The 18,746-nt window shown below is 49.7% G+C and overlaps 2 protein-coding genes across 2 annotated transcripts; one reads left to right on the top strand and one right to left on the bottom strand.

Annotated features, from left to right (window-relative positions):
* The first annotated feature begins 460 nt into the window (after positions 1–460).
* Positions 461–5,310, top strand: LOC147226725 (interferon regulatory factor 2-binding protein 1-like). Its single transcript, XM_086160188.1, has 2 exons — positions 461–2,564; positions 4,444–5,310. The coding sequence occupies exon 1, from the start codon at positions 770–772 to the stop codon at positions 2,540–2,542; it is 1,773 nt and encodes a 590-aa protein (XP_086016314.1). The 5' UTR covers positions 461–769; the 3' UTR covers positions 2,543–2,564; positions 4,444–5,310.
* A 55-nt stretch (positions 5,311–5,365) lies between these two features.
* On the bottom strand, positions 5,366–17,583 carry micu2 (mitochondrial calcium uptake 2). The gene is made up of 12 exons (XM_086160189.1): positions 17,317–17,583; positions 14,765–14,900; positions 12,671–12,702; positions 12,518–12,593; positions 12,084–12,131; positions 8,415–8,497; positions 7,455–7,517; positions 7,280–7,377; positions 7,036–7,207; positions 6,855–6,963; positions 6,628–6,785; positions 5,366–5,760 (listed from the first exon to the last, which is right to left on the bottom strand). Exons 1-12 carry the CDS (start codon positions 17,524–17,526, stop codon positions 5,659–5,661), a joined length of 1,287 nt encoding a protein of 428 aa, XP_086016315.1. The 5' UTR covers positions 17,527–17,583; the 3' UTR covers positions 5,366–5,658.
* Positions 17,584–18,746: the final 1,163 nt, after the last annotated feature.

The raw sequence follows: 18,746 nt of genomic DNA, 5'->3' as shown, positions 1-18,746 counted from the left end.
TCATGTATACGCCGTGTAAGTTGGTTTTGCACTCAAGCGGCCGAACCCTGTCTGATAAGGTGTGTATTTGTGTGTGTGTGTGAGAGATCTCTCTGCAGACCGACAGGACAGCGTACAGAAAGTATTTTTCTCTTTTTTGTCTGCACAAGAAGCAGCGGAGGCTTTATAATGAGCAGATGTGTTATTTTTGAAGCCTCCCGCTTGTCGGCGTCAGCAGTTGTTACCGTTCTCGGTCAATTCCGGTCCAAATGGTGTTCTGGAGGTCCACTCGGACTTGAAGGTCTTCAGCAGGAGAGCAGCGGAGGATCTGGGATGGAGGTCGAGTCTCCCGCCGTCCGGCCTCCGAGGTGGCCGGCGGATGTCCGTCCTCCCCGTCGGCGGGCGGGCGGACGGGAGACTCCATCTCCCATGATGCCCGGCGGCCGCGCCGCCGAGGCTTTTCCGGTGTCTCCTAACATTTCACTTCCTTCCGCACAGCTCGACGCGAGCGAGCCGAGGAAGAAGACGTCGCTAACTTTTCGATGCCGTCGGCCGCCGCCGCCGCCGCCGCCGCCGCCCTCCTCGCCCCGCTGCTCCGGGCCTAGCCTCCGTCGATCCGGTCGGAAAGGCCGCGAAAGCTGCTCGCCGCCGCCGCTCGCCGCCGCCGCCGCCCGCTCCTCCCTCCCCGGTATGCGGGGCCTGCGGTCGGCCGAGTGAAGACACCGCGGCAGCGTCGGAGCGAAGCGTCGAGGCCTCCCGAAGAAAGTTTGCCGTCGGGCCCGTAAACAACATGTCCGCCGCCGCGCCGCCGTCGTCGCGCCGGCAGTGGTGCTACCTGTGCGACCTGCCCAAGATGCCGTGGGCCATGTTGTGGGAGTTCAGCGAGGCCGTGTGCCGCGGCTGCGTCAACTACGACGGCGCCGACCGGATAGAGCTGCTGATCGAGACGGCCCGCCAGCTGAAGAGCACCCACGGCGTGCTGGACGGCCGCTCGCCGGGGCCCCCGCAGAGCAAGGCGGGCGCCGCGGGCGACGCGGCGCGGCCCCACGGGGAGCGGGCGGAGCGCGGCCGCGGGGACTACGGCGCGGCCGGCCGGCTGCCCAACGGGCTGCACCGGGCCGAGGACGCGGCGGCGCTGGCGGAGGGCAGCCGGCAGAGCCCCAACCCGCGGCGGGCCCTGGCCGGCGCCGTGCCCGGCCTGCACGGCAGCCTCTCCCACGCCCTGATCGCGCAGGGGCTGGTCGCGTCCCCCCACGGGCTGCTCGCCCCGCTGGCCGGCTCCCGGGCGGGGGCCGCCCCCATGGCCGTGTCGGCGGGGCCCGTCATGAGCGACACGGCGCGGAGGCAGGCCGCGTCCCTGGGGGCGGGGGCCGCCAGCACGTCGGCCCTGGTGGGCATCGACCCGGCCGTGTGGAGGAACAACGAGGCCGTGGCCGAGCTGAACGAGGTGGCCCGCAGCAAGGTGGAGGGCTGGCCCAACCGGCCCAAGGCCGTGCGGGACGTGCTGGTGGCCCTGGGCGGCTGCGTGCCCTTCGCCGTGCGCTTCCGCAAGGACCACGGCCTGGTGGGCCGCGTCCTGGCCTTCGACGCCGGCTCGCCGCCCGACTTCGAGCTGAAGGTGTTCGCCGAGTACCCGGCCGGCTCGGGCATGATCTACTCGGGGGTGCCGGACCTGGTGCGGCAGATGTTCCGCGACTCGGCCAAGGACGCCGGCAAGGCGGTGAACTCGGGCCTGCGCTACGTGGAGTACGAGAAGCGGCAGGGCACGGGGGACTGGCGCGGCCTGTCGGAGCTGCTCAACGACGGCGTGCGCATGTTCAAGGAGCCGCCCATCCCCGAGGTGCTGCCGCAGCCCGACGCCGGCCCGCCGCCGGCCGGGGCCGGACGCGCCGTCGCCGCCAAGAGCGCCGCCCGCCGCCGCAAGGCCTCGCCGGGCTCGGAGAACGGCGAGGGCGAAGGCCGGCCCGAGCACCCGCCCCGAGAGCTGTGGTCCCGCGGCGCCTACTCCGGCATGGAGCCCCTGCCGGGCCTGGGGGCCCCGCCGGAGGGCCCGCCGCGCCTGCACAGCCAGCCCTCGCCCATCTCGGCCCTGATGGGGGTGGCCGACAGCCTGAGCTCGGGCCAGATGGCCCGCGAGAGTCCCGGCGTGTCCGGCGCCCACGCCTCCGGACGCCCCGCCAGCAGCAGCCCCTCCACCGCCTCCACCTCCGTGTCCCAGGCCGCCCTGGGCCAGGGGCTGGGCGGCGGCCCCGCCTCCGGCGCCGGGGAGCCGGGCGGCGGCGGCGGCGGCCAGGGCGCCCTGCTCTGCTGCACCCTCTGCAGGGAGCGCCTGGAGGACACCCACTTCGTCCAGTGCCCCTCGGTCCCTCACCACAAGTTCTGCTTCCCCTGCACCAGGGGCTTCATCCGCAGCCAGGGCCAGGGGGGGGAGGTCTACTGCCCCAGCGGCGAGCGCTGCCCCCTGACCGGCTCCACCGTGCCTTGGGCCTTCATGCAAGGGGAGATCTCCACCATCCTGGCCGGCGACGGAGACGTGACAGTAAAGAAGGAGAACGACCCCTGACGTCTTGGTCCTCTCGCGAACGGTACGCCGACCGGCCTCAGAACCGGAACCTCTCTGTGTTTCGGGCCTCCTCCCGCCTCGCCGCCCCCCCGTCCCAGAAGGTCTCCTCCTCAACCAGACCTTTAACCTCCGACCCGGCGCGGAAGGCGCTCCTCACTTTGAGCGCAGCCTCCTCCCGCCTCAGGTGTTGATCGGTCCACGCGGCTGATCCAGACCGACGTCCATACGTCAGCGCCGCGTGCGGACCTTCTGCTTCTCCTTCACCTTCTCCTTCACCGCTGTCGGTCCACATGTTCATTGGCTGTAGTTCAAAATGTTCACGCGACACAAGAAAACATCAGACAGCCGTGGAGGTGAAACAGGTGTCTCCTTAGACCTCTTTGGACCTTAGACCTCTTTCCATCGGACTCTAGACCTCTTTCAGGAAGACCGTAGACATCGTTCAGGAGGACCGTGGACTTCTTTCAGGGGGACCATCGACTTCTTTCAGGAGAGCTGTAGACCCTCTCTAGGAGGACCATGGACCCATTTCAGTAGGACTGTAGACTTTCTTCAGGAGGACCATGGACCTCTGAGTAGGACTGTAGACCTCCTTCAAGAGGACCGTCGACATCCTTTATTAGGACTGTAGATGACCTTCCGTAGGACCGTGAATCTCTTTCAATAGGACTGTAGACCTTCTTCAGGAGTCCATGGACCTCTGAGTAGGACTGTAGACCTTCTTCAGGAGGACCATGGACCTCTGAGTAGGACTGTAGACCTTCAGGAGGACCGTGGACCTCCTTCAGGAGGGCTGTAGACCTTCTTCAGGACAACCATGGACCTCCTTCAGTAGGACTGTAGACGACCTTCAGTAGGACTGTAGACCTTCTTCAGGAGGACCATGGACCTCTGAGTAGGACTGTAGACGACCTTCAGGAGAACCGTGGACCTCCTTCAGTAGGACTCTAGACGACCTTCAGTAGGACTATGGATCTCTTTCAATAGGACTATAGACCTCCTTCAAGAGGACCCTGAACCTTCTTCAGTAGGACTGCAGACCTCCTTCAGGAGGACCATGGACCTCTGAGTAGGACTGTAGACGACCTTCAGGAGAACCGTGGACCTCCTTCAGTAGGACTCTAGACGACCTTCAGTAGGACTATGGATCTCTTTCAATAGGACTATAGACCTCCTTCAAGAGGACCCTGGACCTCTTTCAGTAGGACTGAAGCAAACAAAACTGGACAGATTGATGTTCCTCACCTTTCCAAACACCTTCTCCTCTTTTTCCTCCTGTCTTCTACTGTCCTGCCCTCTATCCTCCCCTCGTCTTTGTCTTCTCTCCACATTGTCTCTTCTCTCCTTCTTCTTGTGCTGGGTTTCCTCAAACACCAAGTCATTGATGCAGGCAGCTCCTCCCTGCTCTGCCCCCAAAGCAGCTGATGGAGGACGGTCTAAAATCTAAATCTGGAAGCGTCTCAGTCGCTTCCCGCTCACCTCCTCACCACCGAAGCTCTCCTGCTGAGCCAGCAGCTGTGAAGGAGGCGTGGAGATGTTCGGGCTCTGCTGCCGGCCCAGAACAACCTATTAGTTTGTCCGCGGGAGATTCAAACGTTGAATTTCTTGAGTGTACTGATCCGCTAAAGGAGACGTGATAGCACAAAGAGGCCCGGGCTCGAGGGGGGGATGTTCTTCTGCAGACCTCTCGCATGTGCTTGCTTGGGAAGGAACCTTGGGGTCGTCTAAAGGTCACCACGCAGGGCGTAGGAAGCCCACAGCGCCCCCTGCTGGCCGGGATGTCCCGTCCTTGCGGGTGGCCGGTCCAGACCGGAACCGAAGCGTGAAACGTGAATTTAGTTTTTTTGTTTTTTCTTTGTTCCCCACCTTCTAACGCTGCTTCTCCCTCTCTTCCTCCTCAGTGGATCATACACTTAAAGAAAACCGAAAAAAAAAACAAACAAAAAAAAAGCACTTCCCCGTGGGAGCCGGGGGGGCCGCCGTTCCTCCGAGGATCACGCCGTTCCTCCGAGGATCACGCCACGCAGCCAGACTCACCTCAGAGAAGAGGAGACGTGTCCGTCGGGCTCACCTGTGAACGCCGGGCTGCAGAACCTTCCCCCTCCCGATTCCCCTCCCCTCGTCTCTAAGCCCAGGTTCGAAAGCACACCTTTTTGTTTTACGAGCGACAATCTCTTCGTCTTCTGTCCTCGTCGTTCCTCCGGTTCCGTCGCGCTCACAGGTGGATCATTGATACTGAGAACAGGCTCGACACAAAGATGCAATTATTCTTACAAACGAAAACAAAACGAAAAGAATGTTCATAATGTGGCAAAAACCATTGGTTCCTTTTACTTTTTTTTTTTTTTTTTTTTTTTTTAAAGCCAAGGATTGAAAGAAAAAAATGTAATCTCACATTATTATCCTCCTTATATTGTATGTCAACAATGTGAATTTACTTTCAATATGGCTACGTAATTTCTATTTTTGATACAATACAAATTTCTATGTTTTGTTTATAGTGATGAGAAGACCAAAGATGGCTTCACGCTCAATGTCATTTTATTTTATTGTAGCCGTGTACGCTGTGTCCACTGAGAACTTTCCATCAGTCACTAATTTCTTCATCTATCATGGAGCTAAGCTTGTTTATTTCTTTTTGTTGTCCTATTTACTTTTTAAATTACGTGTATGGTAAGATAATTAGCACCTCACTCTTCAATGGTTAACCCACATAATCATGTGATCTTAACAGGTCAATTCTACAATAAATTACTAAGTAGTTATTAGTTACCGTCTGTGTGGTCGTGTTTCACGCCGGTCAGTCAAGAGTCGCTCAAAGGTGGTTTTTCGTAATGGTTTATTTGAAAAATACTTAAATGTTGCACCCGTCCCTGGAGGTAAACCCACAGTGCGTCAGGAGTGAAGCGAGGCGTCACAGGGAGAGAGAGAGCGTTCCGAGGCCAAGCGCAGAATCACAGGCGTAGAAAAATAGAAACATGTAAACATGGCTACATAGTGGTGTGGCTTCACGTTCCTCGGGTCGCGCCATCGGTCGAGGACGTGGACGGCGGCCCGGCAGTAGTGTGAGTGTGTGTGTGTGTGTGTGTGTGTGTGTGAGCGGTCCCGTCCGAGGCTCAGATGGGGCAGCCGACGTCTCCCAGCGCCTCCTTGGCACCTTTCAGGGTCTCACGCTTCACGCACTTCCAGTAGCCAGACAGGCCGTACTGTGGCTGCACCTGGGACACACACACACACACACACACACACACGGGAGAGGGTCTGAGAGGGAGTTCAAGTCTGAACAGGTGAGGTGTTACCATGGCAACAGAAAGAAGCTCAGACGTCGTCGTCAGCGCTGCGGTCTGATTTTCTTTTGGAGTTTTGCATTTGCTGAATGAACTGACCAACTGGTGTTGTTACAGTAGAGCCCGGTGTGTGTGTGTGTCCACGCACAGCAGACACACACACACACAGCCCAGCCCTGCCCTATGCTTTGAGCTTCAGGCCCTGACTTTCTCTTGGGGTCTGAAGGTGGACCCTCCAGACCCTGGATGCTGAGATGTTTGGATCTGCTGAGGCCTGCTGGAGCGGCCAATGGAGGAGGCCAATGACCAGTGCTCCATGTACGGCGCGCCCAAGGGGTCTTGTTCCTCTTACGCCCAAACTAGTCCATCCATGGAGCATCTGGGGCTGGGTGGAGCAGGAGGCAGAGCAACCGTCTTTGAAACCGAACACTTCCAGTACGATTCTCAGCCTCTCCTAGTGTGTCGATTAAGACGCCGAACCTGCTGCTCGTGGTGCATCCATGGTGCAGGGAACAAATTTCCCCATGTGGGATTTGTTAAGCATTAATTCTTAAGTTTTCTTATCACCTCCACGGCTGCCAGATGGTGTGAAGGAACACATGAGGTACCACATGGATGCAGCTCCAGAGAAGAACTCACATTGCACTGGACTGCAACTATACCGCTTGTAGTACGAGCAGTACAGAGGCTATCTGTAATACTTTGAATGAGGTATTTCCCGCACAAGTTGGAGATGCAGGTGAAGGCCTGAGAAGATCTGAGAAGATCAGAGAAGATCGGGGAGGAGGACGCGCCCACCTTGAGGCCGCGCAGCACGCGATCGTTCATCACGCCCATGAACTCCTTGTGGCTCAGGCAGTCGTCCCCGTCCATGTCGAAGAGCTTGAAGACCGTGTCCAGGACGTTCTCCGACAGGTCGTGGCCCGTGGCGATTTTCACGGCGCGCTTGAACTGTGCTGCGGAGGGGGCGGAGTCTCAGCGGGCGCAGCGAACGGCATTCTGGCTCAGAGGAAGGGAGCTCTTACCCAATCCCACGGGACGGTTGGCCCCCGTCACCATCTTCATGGAGAAGGCGAAGTCCTCCAGGTTGTTGGTGAAGAGGCAGAAGGCTTTGAACTCCTGGAAGGTGATGCTCTAGGAGACGGAGATCCGGTGAGTCCGGGTGAGTCCCGGCGGCTGAGAAGGTGTAGGTGGCAGAGGCCGTACCTGGCCTGCAGGGATCCTCCTCCTCATGTTCTCCCAGTAGACCTCATTGTCTTCCTCGTTGGTGTAGTGCAGCAGCCACTCGGCAAAGTCCTCTCGCCGCATGGTGTCCATGCCTTTGGAGAACTGCAGGAACTCCATCTCCTGGACCTCGGCCTGCAGGTCCTCCATGAACCTGAGGGACGCGCTGACAGTGAGCGCGGGGGGGGGGGGGACCCACCTCCGCGATGGGCGCGGCTTCTCGTACCTGAGGAACTCCTGATACTGCAGCTTGTTGTCTCCCTTCCTGCCGAAGAAGTATGTCTGCAGGGTGGTGTCTGGACACTCCCGCTCCTCCTCCGGCCTCTGCAGACGCCCGCAGCAGGGGGGATTTCAACCCGCGCCAACAAAACTGACATTTGAGGTTTCTGGTGGAGACTCACCTCTGCGCCCGCCGCCGCCGCCGCCGCCGCCGCCTTTTTGCTCTTCCCGATGATGTTCTTCATCTGTGCCGGCCAGAGAGAAAGGAGACATCAGCTGCAGGACTTCACCGGCTCACCCGCCGACGACAAACGTGGACAAACAAGATGGACGGCGGAGACGTGAGGAGTCTTCCGAGGGCCAGACGCTCCAGAGAATCCATGCAACTTCTCCTCCCACAGTGACACCCGAGCAGAAGGAGCCTGATTTACTAAACCTGCAACAGTTGGGGCTCAGGATGAGCAGGAGCCTTTGGGCAAGGCAGGAGTGTGCGTGGAAGACGCTAAACACGGTAGAGCTCTGAAAATACCCGCGTCTAAAGAAATACGGTGAAAACTCGCCTCCCGAGTGCATCGACGGAGGAGCTTTCCGAGTTTTAGCTTCGTGATCGGAGCCCAGATCTGAGTTAGCGGCGAGCGGGATGAAAGCCAACATGGCCGCCGCTCTCAGTGACGCTGCGGTTAAGACAGGGGAGCGCGCCGCCGCTAGCTAGCTAGCTAGCCGAGAGGAAACCATGGAAAACACGAGGGGCGAGGCGAGCATGTTGTGGACTCGTCCCTGAAGAGACGGAGGTCGTTGTTGAAAGGAAGGGGTGAAGCAAACCAGGCCCCGTCGGGAAGCGATGAGAGGACGTGCAAGGATGCAGCCGACGGAGGCCTGAACTACGACACACACACACTCTGGTGTCCGCGACCCAGGCGCTAGCATGTCGGCGGGCTAAGGAGCCCCGGCGCCGTGGGCGGAGCCAGGCTGCAGGCACATGGCGGACGGGGAGAGTGGCTCCCCCTCACCTTCTTCGGCTCCACACTACTTACCCTGCGGCAGCGTTAAAGGTTTAAGAGCGGAGACGTAAACACAAGAGTTTCCTCCCAGGAGAGCGTCAGAATCCAGCAGGACAGAAGGGTGGGGCTGGAGGTCTTTACCTTCAGGAACTCCTTCTTGTCCACGTGCTCGTTGCCGTCGATGTCCAGCATTTTGAAGGCGATGTGAAAGCCTGTGCGCGGCTCTGAAACAGCACCACAAACACATCTGGGTCAACAACGGGGAAGACAACAACTCACACTATCCAAACACACACACGCACACACATATATATATATATATACATATGTGTGTGTGTGTGTGTGTATATATATATATATATACACGCAAACACATACGTACATATGCATTTGAATATATACATAACTATATATACATATGTATATTTATAGACTTGTATACATGCAGCAAAGGGACTATTTGTACATATATATGCGTATATATACATATGTGTAAATACACAGGACTGTCTCAGAAAATCAGCATATTGTGATAAAGTTCTTTATCTTCTGTAATGCAATTACAAAAACAAAAATCTCATACATTCTGGATTCATTACAAATCAACTGAAATATTTCAAGCCTTTTACTATTTCATCATTGCTGATTATGGCTGACATCTCAAGAAAACTCAGAAATCTTATCTCAAAATATTAGAATATCATGAACAAGTCATTTTTGTTTTTTATTAATTGCATTATAGAAGATAAGAACTTGATCTCAATATTCAAATTTTCTGAGACAGTCCTGTATATATACACATATGTACATTTATACACATACATATATATACATTTATTCACATATATGCAGATTCTAATATATATATATATATATTTATAAATACATATATATATACAAATGTGAATGCAAATATATACTAAATCCTATATACTTACTACACCCATATATATCTAAATATGTATAGATATATATGCATACATATGAATATCAATACATATGAATCAGTATGCACATAAAAACAAATATTTTACATACATACACACATATGTAAATATATGTAAATATGTATATATATTCATATGTGTATATGTATGTATTTATGTATATATGTGCATATATACATATAGATACACTAATATAGATGTACATATATATCTATATAGTTACATTGACAAATATACACATATTTATAGATACATAAATATATTTATGTACACATATGTATGTACATATAAACATATATGCATTAACATATTTATATATACATATATATTTACACAACAACTTGAGAACATTTACATGTATACATATATACACAAACACACATATGTACATGCATATATATATATCCATATTTTTATGTCTGGATTAATATATATGTATATCTACTTTCGTATACACATATACATATATAAATACTTATCCATACACATATACATGTTTATCCATACACATGTATAAAGACGTATAGATGTTTATTCATACAGATGTTCATGTATATATGGAAGTATAAATGTATGGATATATTTATGAATGCTTATATATATATATACATATAGTGTGTATATTACATACACGTATACATGCATATTTGTGCATATATCTATGTATGTACATATGTATATTTATGTATGCATACATGCATTTGTACACATATATATAACATTTTTCTTATGTATATAAATGTATTTATATATATATGTACATGCAAATACATGTATGCAGACATATATGTATGTAGACATATATGTATGGATATCGCAATATATTTTTTCTGTAAATATACATACATATATAAACACGTGTAGAAATGTGATATAAATATGTATATATATATATGAACATGTATATGCATACATTTACACATTATATGTGTATATATTTTGAGAAATGCATCTATGTATGTATATGAAGATATACATACATACATAAACATACATATATACACAAATACACACACATATATACATGTATATATATACACACACACACATATGTATTCACACATACATAAATACATGTATATGTACATACATGTATACACAAACACATATAGATATCTATACACAGCTATATACAGACATATAAAACATATATACATACAAATATAAACACAAACATACATGAATATTTAAATATGCATATATACACACACATACACATATATATCTACATACACATGCATACATGGATATATGTACAAATCTACATATACACACATGTATATACACATAGTTATATATAAACGTATGTACATATACACATATGATACATATTTATATGTACACGCGTACACAAACATATCTACGTATAAATACATATATGTATATATATATATGCACACATATTTATAGATACATATTTAAGCATATATATACACACACCCATACATACATATGTATAGACATACATATATACATAAAAATATATATGTACAAATCCACATATACATACAAACATACAATACATATTTATATGCACACACACACACAAATAGGAATGCATACACATCTATAAATACCCTAACCCTAACACACACACAAATACATATATATATATATATACATATATTAATACGTATTTTTGTATATATACACACACACATATATGTAAATATATATATATACAGTATACATACGTACATATATATACTGTATATACAGACACGTGCATATGTACAAATACATATGTATACATATATACATACACACCTAATATATGATTACATATACACACACACGTGCGTGTGTGTATACACACACGCACACACACACACACACACACACTCATAAACAGGACTGTCTCAGAAAATCAGCATATTGTTTTCTTTATCTTATGTAATGCAATTACAAAAACAAAAATGTCCTACATTCTGGATTCATTACAAATATTCCATGCCTTTTATTAGTTTAATATTGCTGATTATGGCTTACATTTCAAGAAAACTCAAAAATCCTATCTCAAAATATTGAATATCATGAAAAAGTAATTTTTGTTTATTTGATTGCATTACAGAAAGAACCTTATCACAATATTCAAATTTTCTGAGACTGTCCTGTATATATCTATGTAAATAAACATATATACTGTATACATAGACAATATATATAGACATACATACACACACATACATATGTATACATATACATACACAAAAACACATACATATCCACACATACGTACATATTCATAGATACAGATACACACACACACATATATATAAATAGAAACATTTTTTTTCAAGAAATGTGCTAATATATCAATAAGCCTACAATATTTTTGACTCCGTCTTGGACTTTTCAAAATCTGAGTAATTTTTCAGGATTTCCTCCTGATTTGTGGGCTGTCCTGACCGGGTGACTTTCAAGGAAACTCATTTCTGGGTCTGCTCGCTACACTTTCCCTGGTTGTGGAAATCATAACATGACTTCACTGCCAGGTGAAAGACATTGTGGAGAAGATTTAAAACAACGCCAGCCTAAAAAAAAAAAAACAACAAAAAAACAACAAAAAACAAACGCTGGATCCAACGTGCCACATGTGAGGCTTTAACTGGGCCGGCTGTCAGCTTCCAGCTGAAGGACCTGCACGTGGAGGTGAAAGCTGGGAGGTTCTGGGAAGAGAAGACCCAGGAGACGCAGCCTGACTGCAGCAGCAGCAACACCATATTATCATTTCAGAAGCTTTGGGAAACCAGAGGGTGGAGAGGGAGCGAGAGGGAAGACCTCAGGCTCCTCCTCTTTCCTGACTGAATTACTGGGGGTTCACGCCAGGAACGGGGTCACCGGGTCGAAGGGAAGCACTTACTGGTCAGGATGGTCAGCAGGAACAAATACTCGGTGTAAGAGATCAGACCTGCGGGACATGGAGAACATACTGCCGTCAGAGAGCTCCCGCTGGCGGAGGAACAGAGGACCTCACACTTTTCAGGGGATTTTAATGCAACTCGAAACCTATTAACAGTGAATAGACTTTAAAAGAAGATTCCGGATAAGCCGGGGGAGAAGATCTACAGTAACCTCTGGGGAGAGTAACATATAATGATACGGAAAATATTCATTTCCCAGGTCTGGAGCCCCTTTCTCAAGACGAACATATATTTGTGGTTTCGGGCTGCGCAGATGATTCTCAGCTCAGCAGGCAGATGGAGCTTTGCAGATGGATACATAGAAGGGCAAATGTATTTGGGTATTTTGGGCTGGATGGAGAGTCGGACATCAGACCCGACTCCGCGGACTCACCGTTGTCTCCCAGGTTTCTGAAGAGATCGTTCCCGGCCGAGGCTTTGGAGGCGGCGACCGACATCTGATGGATGTCCTGGCGAGGAGAAGCACAGCGACGGCGTGATGCGAGGCCGGTGAGCGGCGCTGGAACCGCCTTAGGTGTGAACTTACCTCAGTGGTTAAGACCCTCTTCTGCAGCTTCCCTTCAGAAGACCAAGCAGAAACATTGTCTCAGTGCTACACTTTTAACAAAGGAACGTCTGCAGGGCTGCTGCTGAGGCTCAGTGTGTGTGTGTGTGTGTGTGTGTGTGTGTGTGTGTGTGTGTGTGCGCACACTGCAGTAGGCTTCCAGCTGCAGTCTCCAAACACAAAACAGGAGCTTTGTTTGCGGTGAAAAGCATCCATTCATAAAGTTTGACCCCTATCCCGGGTCCCAGCAGGGACTGGGGGCCGCAGGGTATGGATCACATATGGACACATACAACCATCCAGTCTCTCTTTCACACATCTGGGCAGTTTAGGGTTCATTCATATAGTGATTTAAAAAATGTGAATAAAATTAAATTATATGAACAATATAAGAAACTATATGAAAATGACATTGTGATCTGTAGTGAGAGCAGACAACAGGTAGAGGAACATCTAGAGAGGTGGAGGTATGCTCTGGATAGGAGAGGAATGAAGGTTAGTCACAGCAAGACAGAATATATGTGTGTGAATGAGAAGAACTCAGGTGGAACGGTGAGGCTACAGGGAGTGGAGATCAAGAAGCTGGAGGATTTCAGGTACTTGGGGTCAACAGTCCAGAGCGTAGGAGAGTGTGGAGAAGAGGTGAAGAGACGGTCCAAGCAGGTTGGAATGGGTGGAGAAAAGCGTCAGGGGTACCAAGAGATAGAAGAACATCAGCCAGAATGAAAGGAAAGGTGTACAAGACAGTGGTGAGACCAGCGATGATGTTTGGACTAGAAACTGTTCCAATGACCAAAAGACAGCAGGCAGAACTAGAGGTTGGAGAGATGAAGATGTTGAGGTTCTCTTTGGGAGTGACCAGGATGGAGAGGATCAGGAATGAGTCTATCAGAGGAACAGCACATGTTAGATGTTTTGGAGAGAAGGTCAGAGAAGCCAGACTGAGATGGTTGGGTCATGGACAGAGGAGGGATAGAGAATATATTGGTAGAGATGCTGGAATTGGAGCTGCCAGGCAAGAGGTCTGGAGGAAGACCAAAGAGAAGGTTTATGGACGTAGTGAGAGAAGATATGAAGGTAGTTGGTGTGAGAGAGGAGGATCCAGAGAATAGGGTTAGATGGAGAAAGTTGACTCACTGTGGCGACACCTGAAGGGAAAAGACGAAAGTCTGGTCCACCCTGTGTAAATACATATTAGTATATGTATTTACACAGGGTGGACTAGACCATTCATATAGTGATTTAAAAAATGTGAGTAAAATCAAATTGAATAAAAATGGCTGAGATGAAAGCTCGGGACCAGATCGTCCCCCTTCCTTCTCAGAAACCGCCCGTCCCCGTCGGTGCCGCTCCCCTCCAGTCTACCTGCAGCCGTGGAAAACAGGCATCCGCCTTATCAGCACGGATACAACGCGTGCTGACCGTGCCCGTTATTATCTCCTCGGCTGAGCTCCGCAGGCGCGCACGTGACTCTTGGGCACAAACTATCAGCAGTGAGCAGGCTGCAGCAGGCGCGTCTGCTCGGCCCGCTCAAAGAGAAGCGTGGGGTTGCATCACATGTGCAGCTGCCATGGAGCGCCGGGGCCAAGGCCAGATCTGGCCTGGCCCCGCTAGCTCTCCTGGAGGAGGACGTGCTAGTTTTAAAAGCAGCTGTAAATCACAGATCTGCTGAAGGGATATCATCGATATCCCTTCATGGTGAGATAGGTACGACGTCTCAGTGTGACTGAGATGACTTTGTACCGTGCCAGACTGGAAGGGGCGAAAATGCACCTTTCACAACAGCTGGATTCCTATTTCTATTTCCGACTAATATTTGACAACTTTGTTCCTGGAAAGTTAAAGGAAAATGCACTGCCAAAAAAAAAGCACCATTTAGCCAGACTGGAAAAAAAAAGATGTCGAATCCCAGCAGATCTCAAATTAAATGCAACCACCTCTAGAGGAATTGGTACGTAATGGACTGCAGCTGATGATCATGCAATAAATATAAAAATCAAATGAATGGGCTCAGACAACCTCTCATAAACTAAAATGTAGATGCGGCTGAAGGAGCAGCAGAGGAGGTCCTCTTACGGTCAACGTTCTCCAGCATCACGGAGAACAGGAAGTCCCTGGGCGTCATGTAGGGCTCGTCCTCGTACGCCACCGAGGCGAACTGGATGAACCTCTTCTTCCTGGCTGAGAGCTGGGGAGGGCGCACCGCCGCCTCCTGCAACCACATGCAAACACACACATGTGCAGTGTTGGTAGACTGCTCATGATTTGAATACACAAGGCCGCCTTTTTGTTTAGCAATTTATCCTAAATAAGCGGTTGGAGGGTTTAAGTAAACAAATATTGGACTGTCAGGAGTCGTATCCAGTGTTAGTGAGGAGAGAGGGCGAGTCCCTTTGCTGCAAGCTTCAGCTGAAACGGTATTGTGGGAAAATGTTCCAGCATCCCCGGAACCTGACAACCTCAGCGGCTTCCCAAAGTTTGGCGATATTGAGCCGAACTACGTATCCAGTGCACTCGGGATGCTGTGACTCCTGGTGTAGCGTTGCAGAATGTGGAGGCACCGGGAACGAGACCGTTGGTGCCGTTAATCACAACCTGGGGTTTTCCTGTTTCAGAGCCGCTGCCCAACCTGAGTGTTTCACAACAAATCATCTTCTGACAGCATTGGAGTCTCTGCATGGTGAGCTGAAGCCTGCTTTACAAATATACAAAACCAAAGCCTTTCCAAATTACATAGATTAGATCTCAAATTTTATCAGTGCATTTAGCTGAATTTTTAAATGCATTAATTGAATAAAGTTAATATGTAACTCATTTTCATTCATGGCACTTTCGATGGACAGCAGCCACCTGCTCATCCATCATGGATCATCCATGATGGGGTCAATGTAGAGAATGAATTTCCTCACAAGGGATTAATAAAGTATAAATTAAATTATTTAACCTGAAGGAAATTCTGGGATCCATTAGCAGAAAAACAAGAGGAAGATAAAAATAAAGATAAGGAAATTATGGGCAAAAACTAAATACAAACCAGAATAAATATGTATAAATGGAATACATATTCAAGATGAAATGGTGTTTCCAGATGGTTGTGCAAATAGCTCAAATATGTTGATGGAGGAGACATTTCTGTTCATTTCACTGACTTTGTGAACTGAAGATCAGAATATAGAGAAGAAACACGGTGTTCGAGTCGTCTCGCTTTACCGCCACAGCTGTGAGTCGCAGTGTCAACAACAAGGGCTGAAGCTGCTTCACATTGCCTACCTGTACTCTTTGTGTTAATATATTCAAAGAGCTTCCGAGGACATGGACGTGCTTCCCGTAAGCATATATATGTTGGGTTTAAACCCAGTTTCCTTAGAGGTAAAGGATTGAGCAGCTTTTCTTGTTCAACTGTCTGGATTTGAGATTGCGATACAGCTGGAAACATGGACGTATCAGACAACACTGGCTGAGCAGTGACTTATTTGGCAACCCTGGCTGACGTTGCCGGCCTCATCTGGAAACGCTTGTTGGATCTGGTCAGGATCATCTGGCAACGCTGGCTTCCACTTTTGTTCTTTCTACATATTTATCTACTTATTCTTCTGGATGTTATTAAATATCTTTTCTGTCTTATACCTCTAACCCAGAGATGGTGCTATTGTTGTATTGTTGTGTGGTGTCCTGTCTTTTAAGGGTGGTCTGAGTGTTTTGATTACACTCAACCCAGCGGCGTGCACCGAGGTTCATGGCTGATGAGGCACTGCCTTCATAACAAACAGACTTACAAACATATGAACCTTAAAAAACGGCTTCTCCATCGAATAGGGCGAGGACTGGCAAGAATAATCTCCGGACTCAGGAGCGCCCCCTGCCCTGAGGCAGGAGAACTGCACGCCTCACTAAATGGCTCTTGGCCGTCATTTTGTGATCACTCAGCACAGGAAACTAGTAACACATAAAGAGATGTTGACAAATTGGAGGTGTAGTTCATGGAGCAAAACTGTTTGAACATTTTAATGGTGACATACTGAGAGACAGCAGCAGGCTGTTAGTGCAATGCATGCTAGCAGTCAGCTGTCAACAGTTGGCCGCTTATCTCCTCTCAGAATTTGAAATGTGAAAATCCAGCCATTTGAGTGAAAATCAATCTAAAACCGGAGAAGTGAAAAATTTCTTTGTCATGCAAATCACTGGCAAGTAGAACCATGTCAATATTTATTTCACTAGGCTTTTTTTTTCTCTTTCCAATATTGACAAGTGAGGCACGGTCTCTCCTGCCTCTCCTGCCTGCACGTCTCTGACTGCAGCGGAGCCGCGATCTCCACATTTGGTTGCACTTTGCAGAAGAACAACTCAAGTCCTCAATGTTGAGAGTTAAATCTTCAACTCTGTCTTCTGACTTATCTGGCAACCCTGACCTGTAGTTCGCCGAGCCGCCGCTAGGGGGCGCCGGTCGTCAATACAAACTTTACCTGCGCTTTGACGCCCTTTTTTCCTCAAATAAAAAAAACGAAATTAAAAAGCCCAAAAGCGAACCGTCGAGCCCGGCGCCTCGCCGACGGCCGGATCCGGGCTCGTCCGGACGGACAGGCCGCGTTTCGCCGCCGGGAGGAACTTTTTCCTCGGCGTTTACTCACCGCCTCTCCCTCGGCGTGAACGACGACGAGCGCTAGCCCCGCGCTGCTAGCTCGGTAGCGGTGGAGACACACGGCTGCCGCCCCGACCGCCGAGCCCACCAGGCCGGCCCGGGCGGCCCGGCCGGCCCGCTGCCACGTCCAGCCTCCAAAGGACCGGGAGCGCCGGGCCACATTCCTCCAGACGCTGGCCACCCTGCCGAGACAGGCCATGTTCAGGGAGCGGTACCTGCGCGGCTTCCGTACATCTATGGCGGAAGCGAGGGGGCGGCGGCGCGCCTGCCCGGCGGGGATGCGCGTCCACGGGGGCGTGCACGTTTAACGGGAGGCGGACACATCGATACTTGATCAGATCGAATCGATAACACACATCCATCTTGTCCGGTTATTTGGGTTTCAAGTCGCTCTGATCTATTTCACAAGTATTCTCATCGTTAACATTATTATTATTCTCCTCCTTTCGATCTAACCCTCAGCCAATCACCTGCTTCCATCTAACCCTCAGCCAATCAGCTGCTTCCATGTAACCCTCCGCCAATCACCTCCCTCCATCTAACCCCCAGCCAATCACCTGCATCCATCTAACCCTAAGCTAATCACCTCCCTCCATCTAACCCCCAGCCAATCACCTGCTTCCATCTAACCCTCAGCCAATCACCTGACTCCATCGAACCCCCAGCCAATCATCTGCCTCCATCTAACCCCCTCCTCACACACCATCCACCTTCTTGTCCTCCTCTCTATCCATGAACCTCCTCAGGTCTTCCTCCAGACCTCCTCCAGCCTCAGCATCCTTCTCCCCAGATCTTCTCCATCCCTCCTCAGTCCACGTCCAAACCATCTCCGTGTGACTTTATCTCCAGAACATCTACCATGTGGTTTCCCTCTGATGGATCCTCCCTGAGTCTCTCCATGCTCCTCACTCCAAAGAACCTTCACATCTCCATCTCTGCCTCCGGCCTCTTCAGTGCGTCCAAACCAAACCCCATGTCTGCTCCCATCTCCATCTTCTCCACCGTTCCCCTTTTCTCCACCTGGTCTCAGCTGCTGCACAGGTTCCTGCACCTCTTCTCCAGCCTCTCCATTGCTGTGGACGGTTAAACTCCTCCACCTTCTTCGGTCACATGTGTAGCAGCTGCAACCTTCACTGCTCCTCAAGGTCCAGAAACAGGAACCGACATCAGACACGCGTAGGAGTGTGTGTTTACACCCGATATTAGGCAGGTTGTCAAATAACAAAAATATTTTGCCATGAGTTCAGGAAGAAGCCTCCTCTGGAGAGGATACATCTGATGCTGGCACACTGAGACAGGGATGAAGATCGCGAGGTCATAAATATTGGAAAACGGCGTCCGGCCTTTTCTGTACTAATTGCAGTTTACATTTCTAGGCCTCGGGGGTTTGACTCCCTTTAACTGACGAGCCCCGTCAGT

This window comes from Fistularia commersonii, chromosome 15 (assembly GCF_037954325.1).
Source record: "Fistularia commersonii isolate RoL2024-O1a breed Wild chromosome 15, RoL_Fcom_v1.0, whole genome shotgun sequence".
Taxonomy (NCBI): domain Eukaryota; kingdom Metazoa; phylum Chordata; class Actinopteri; order Syngnathiformes; family Fistulariidae; genus Fistularia; species Fistularia commersonii.
Note: the sequence above shows the minus strand (reverse complement) of the source record. Positions and strands in the feature narration are given on the sequence as shown.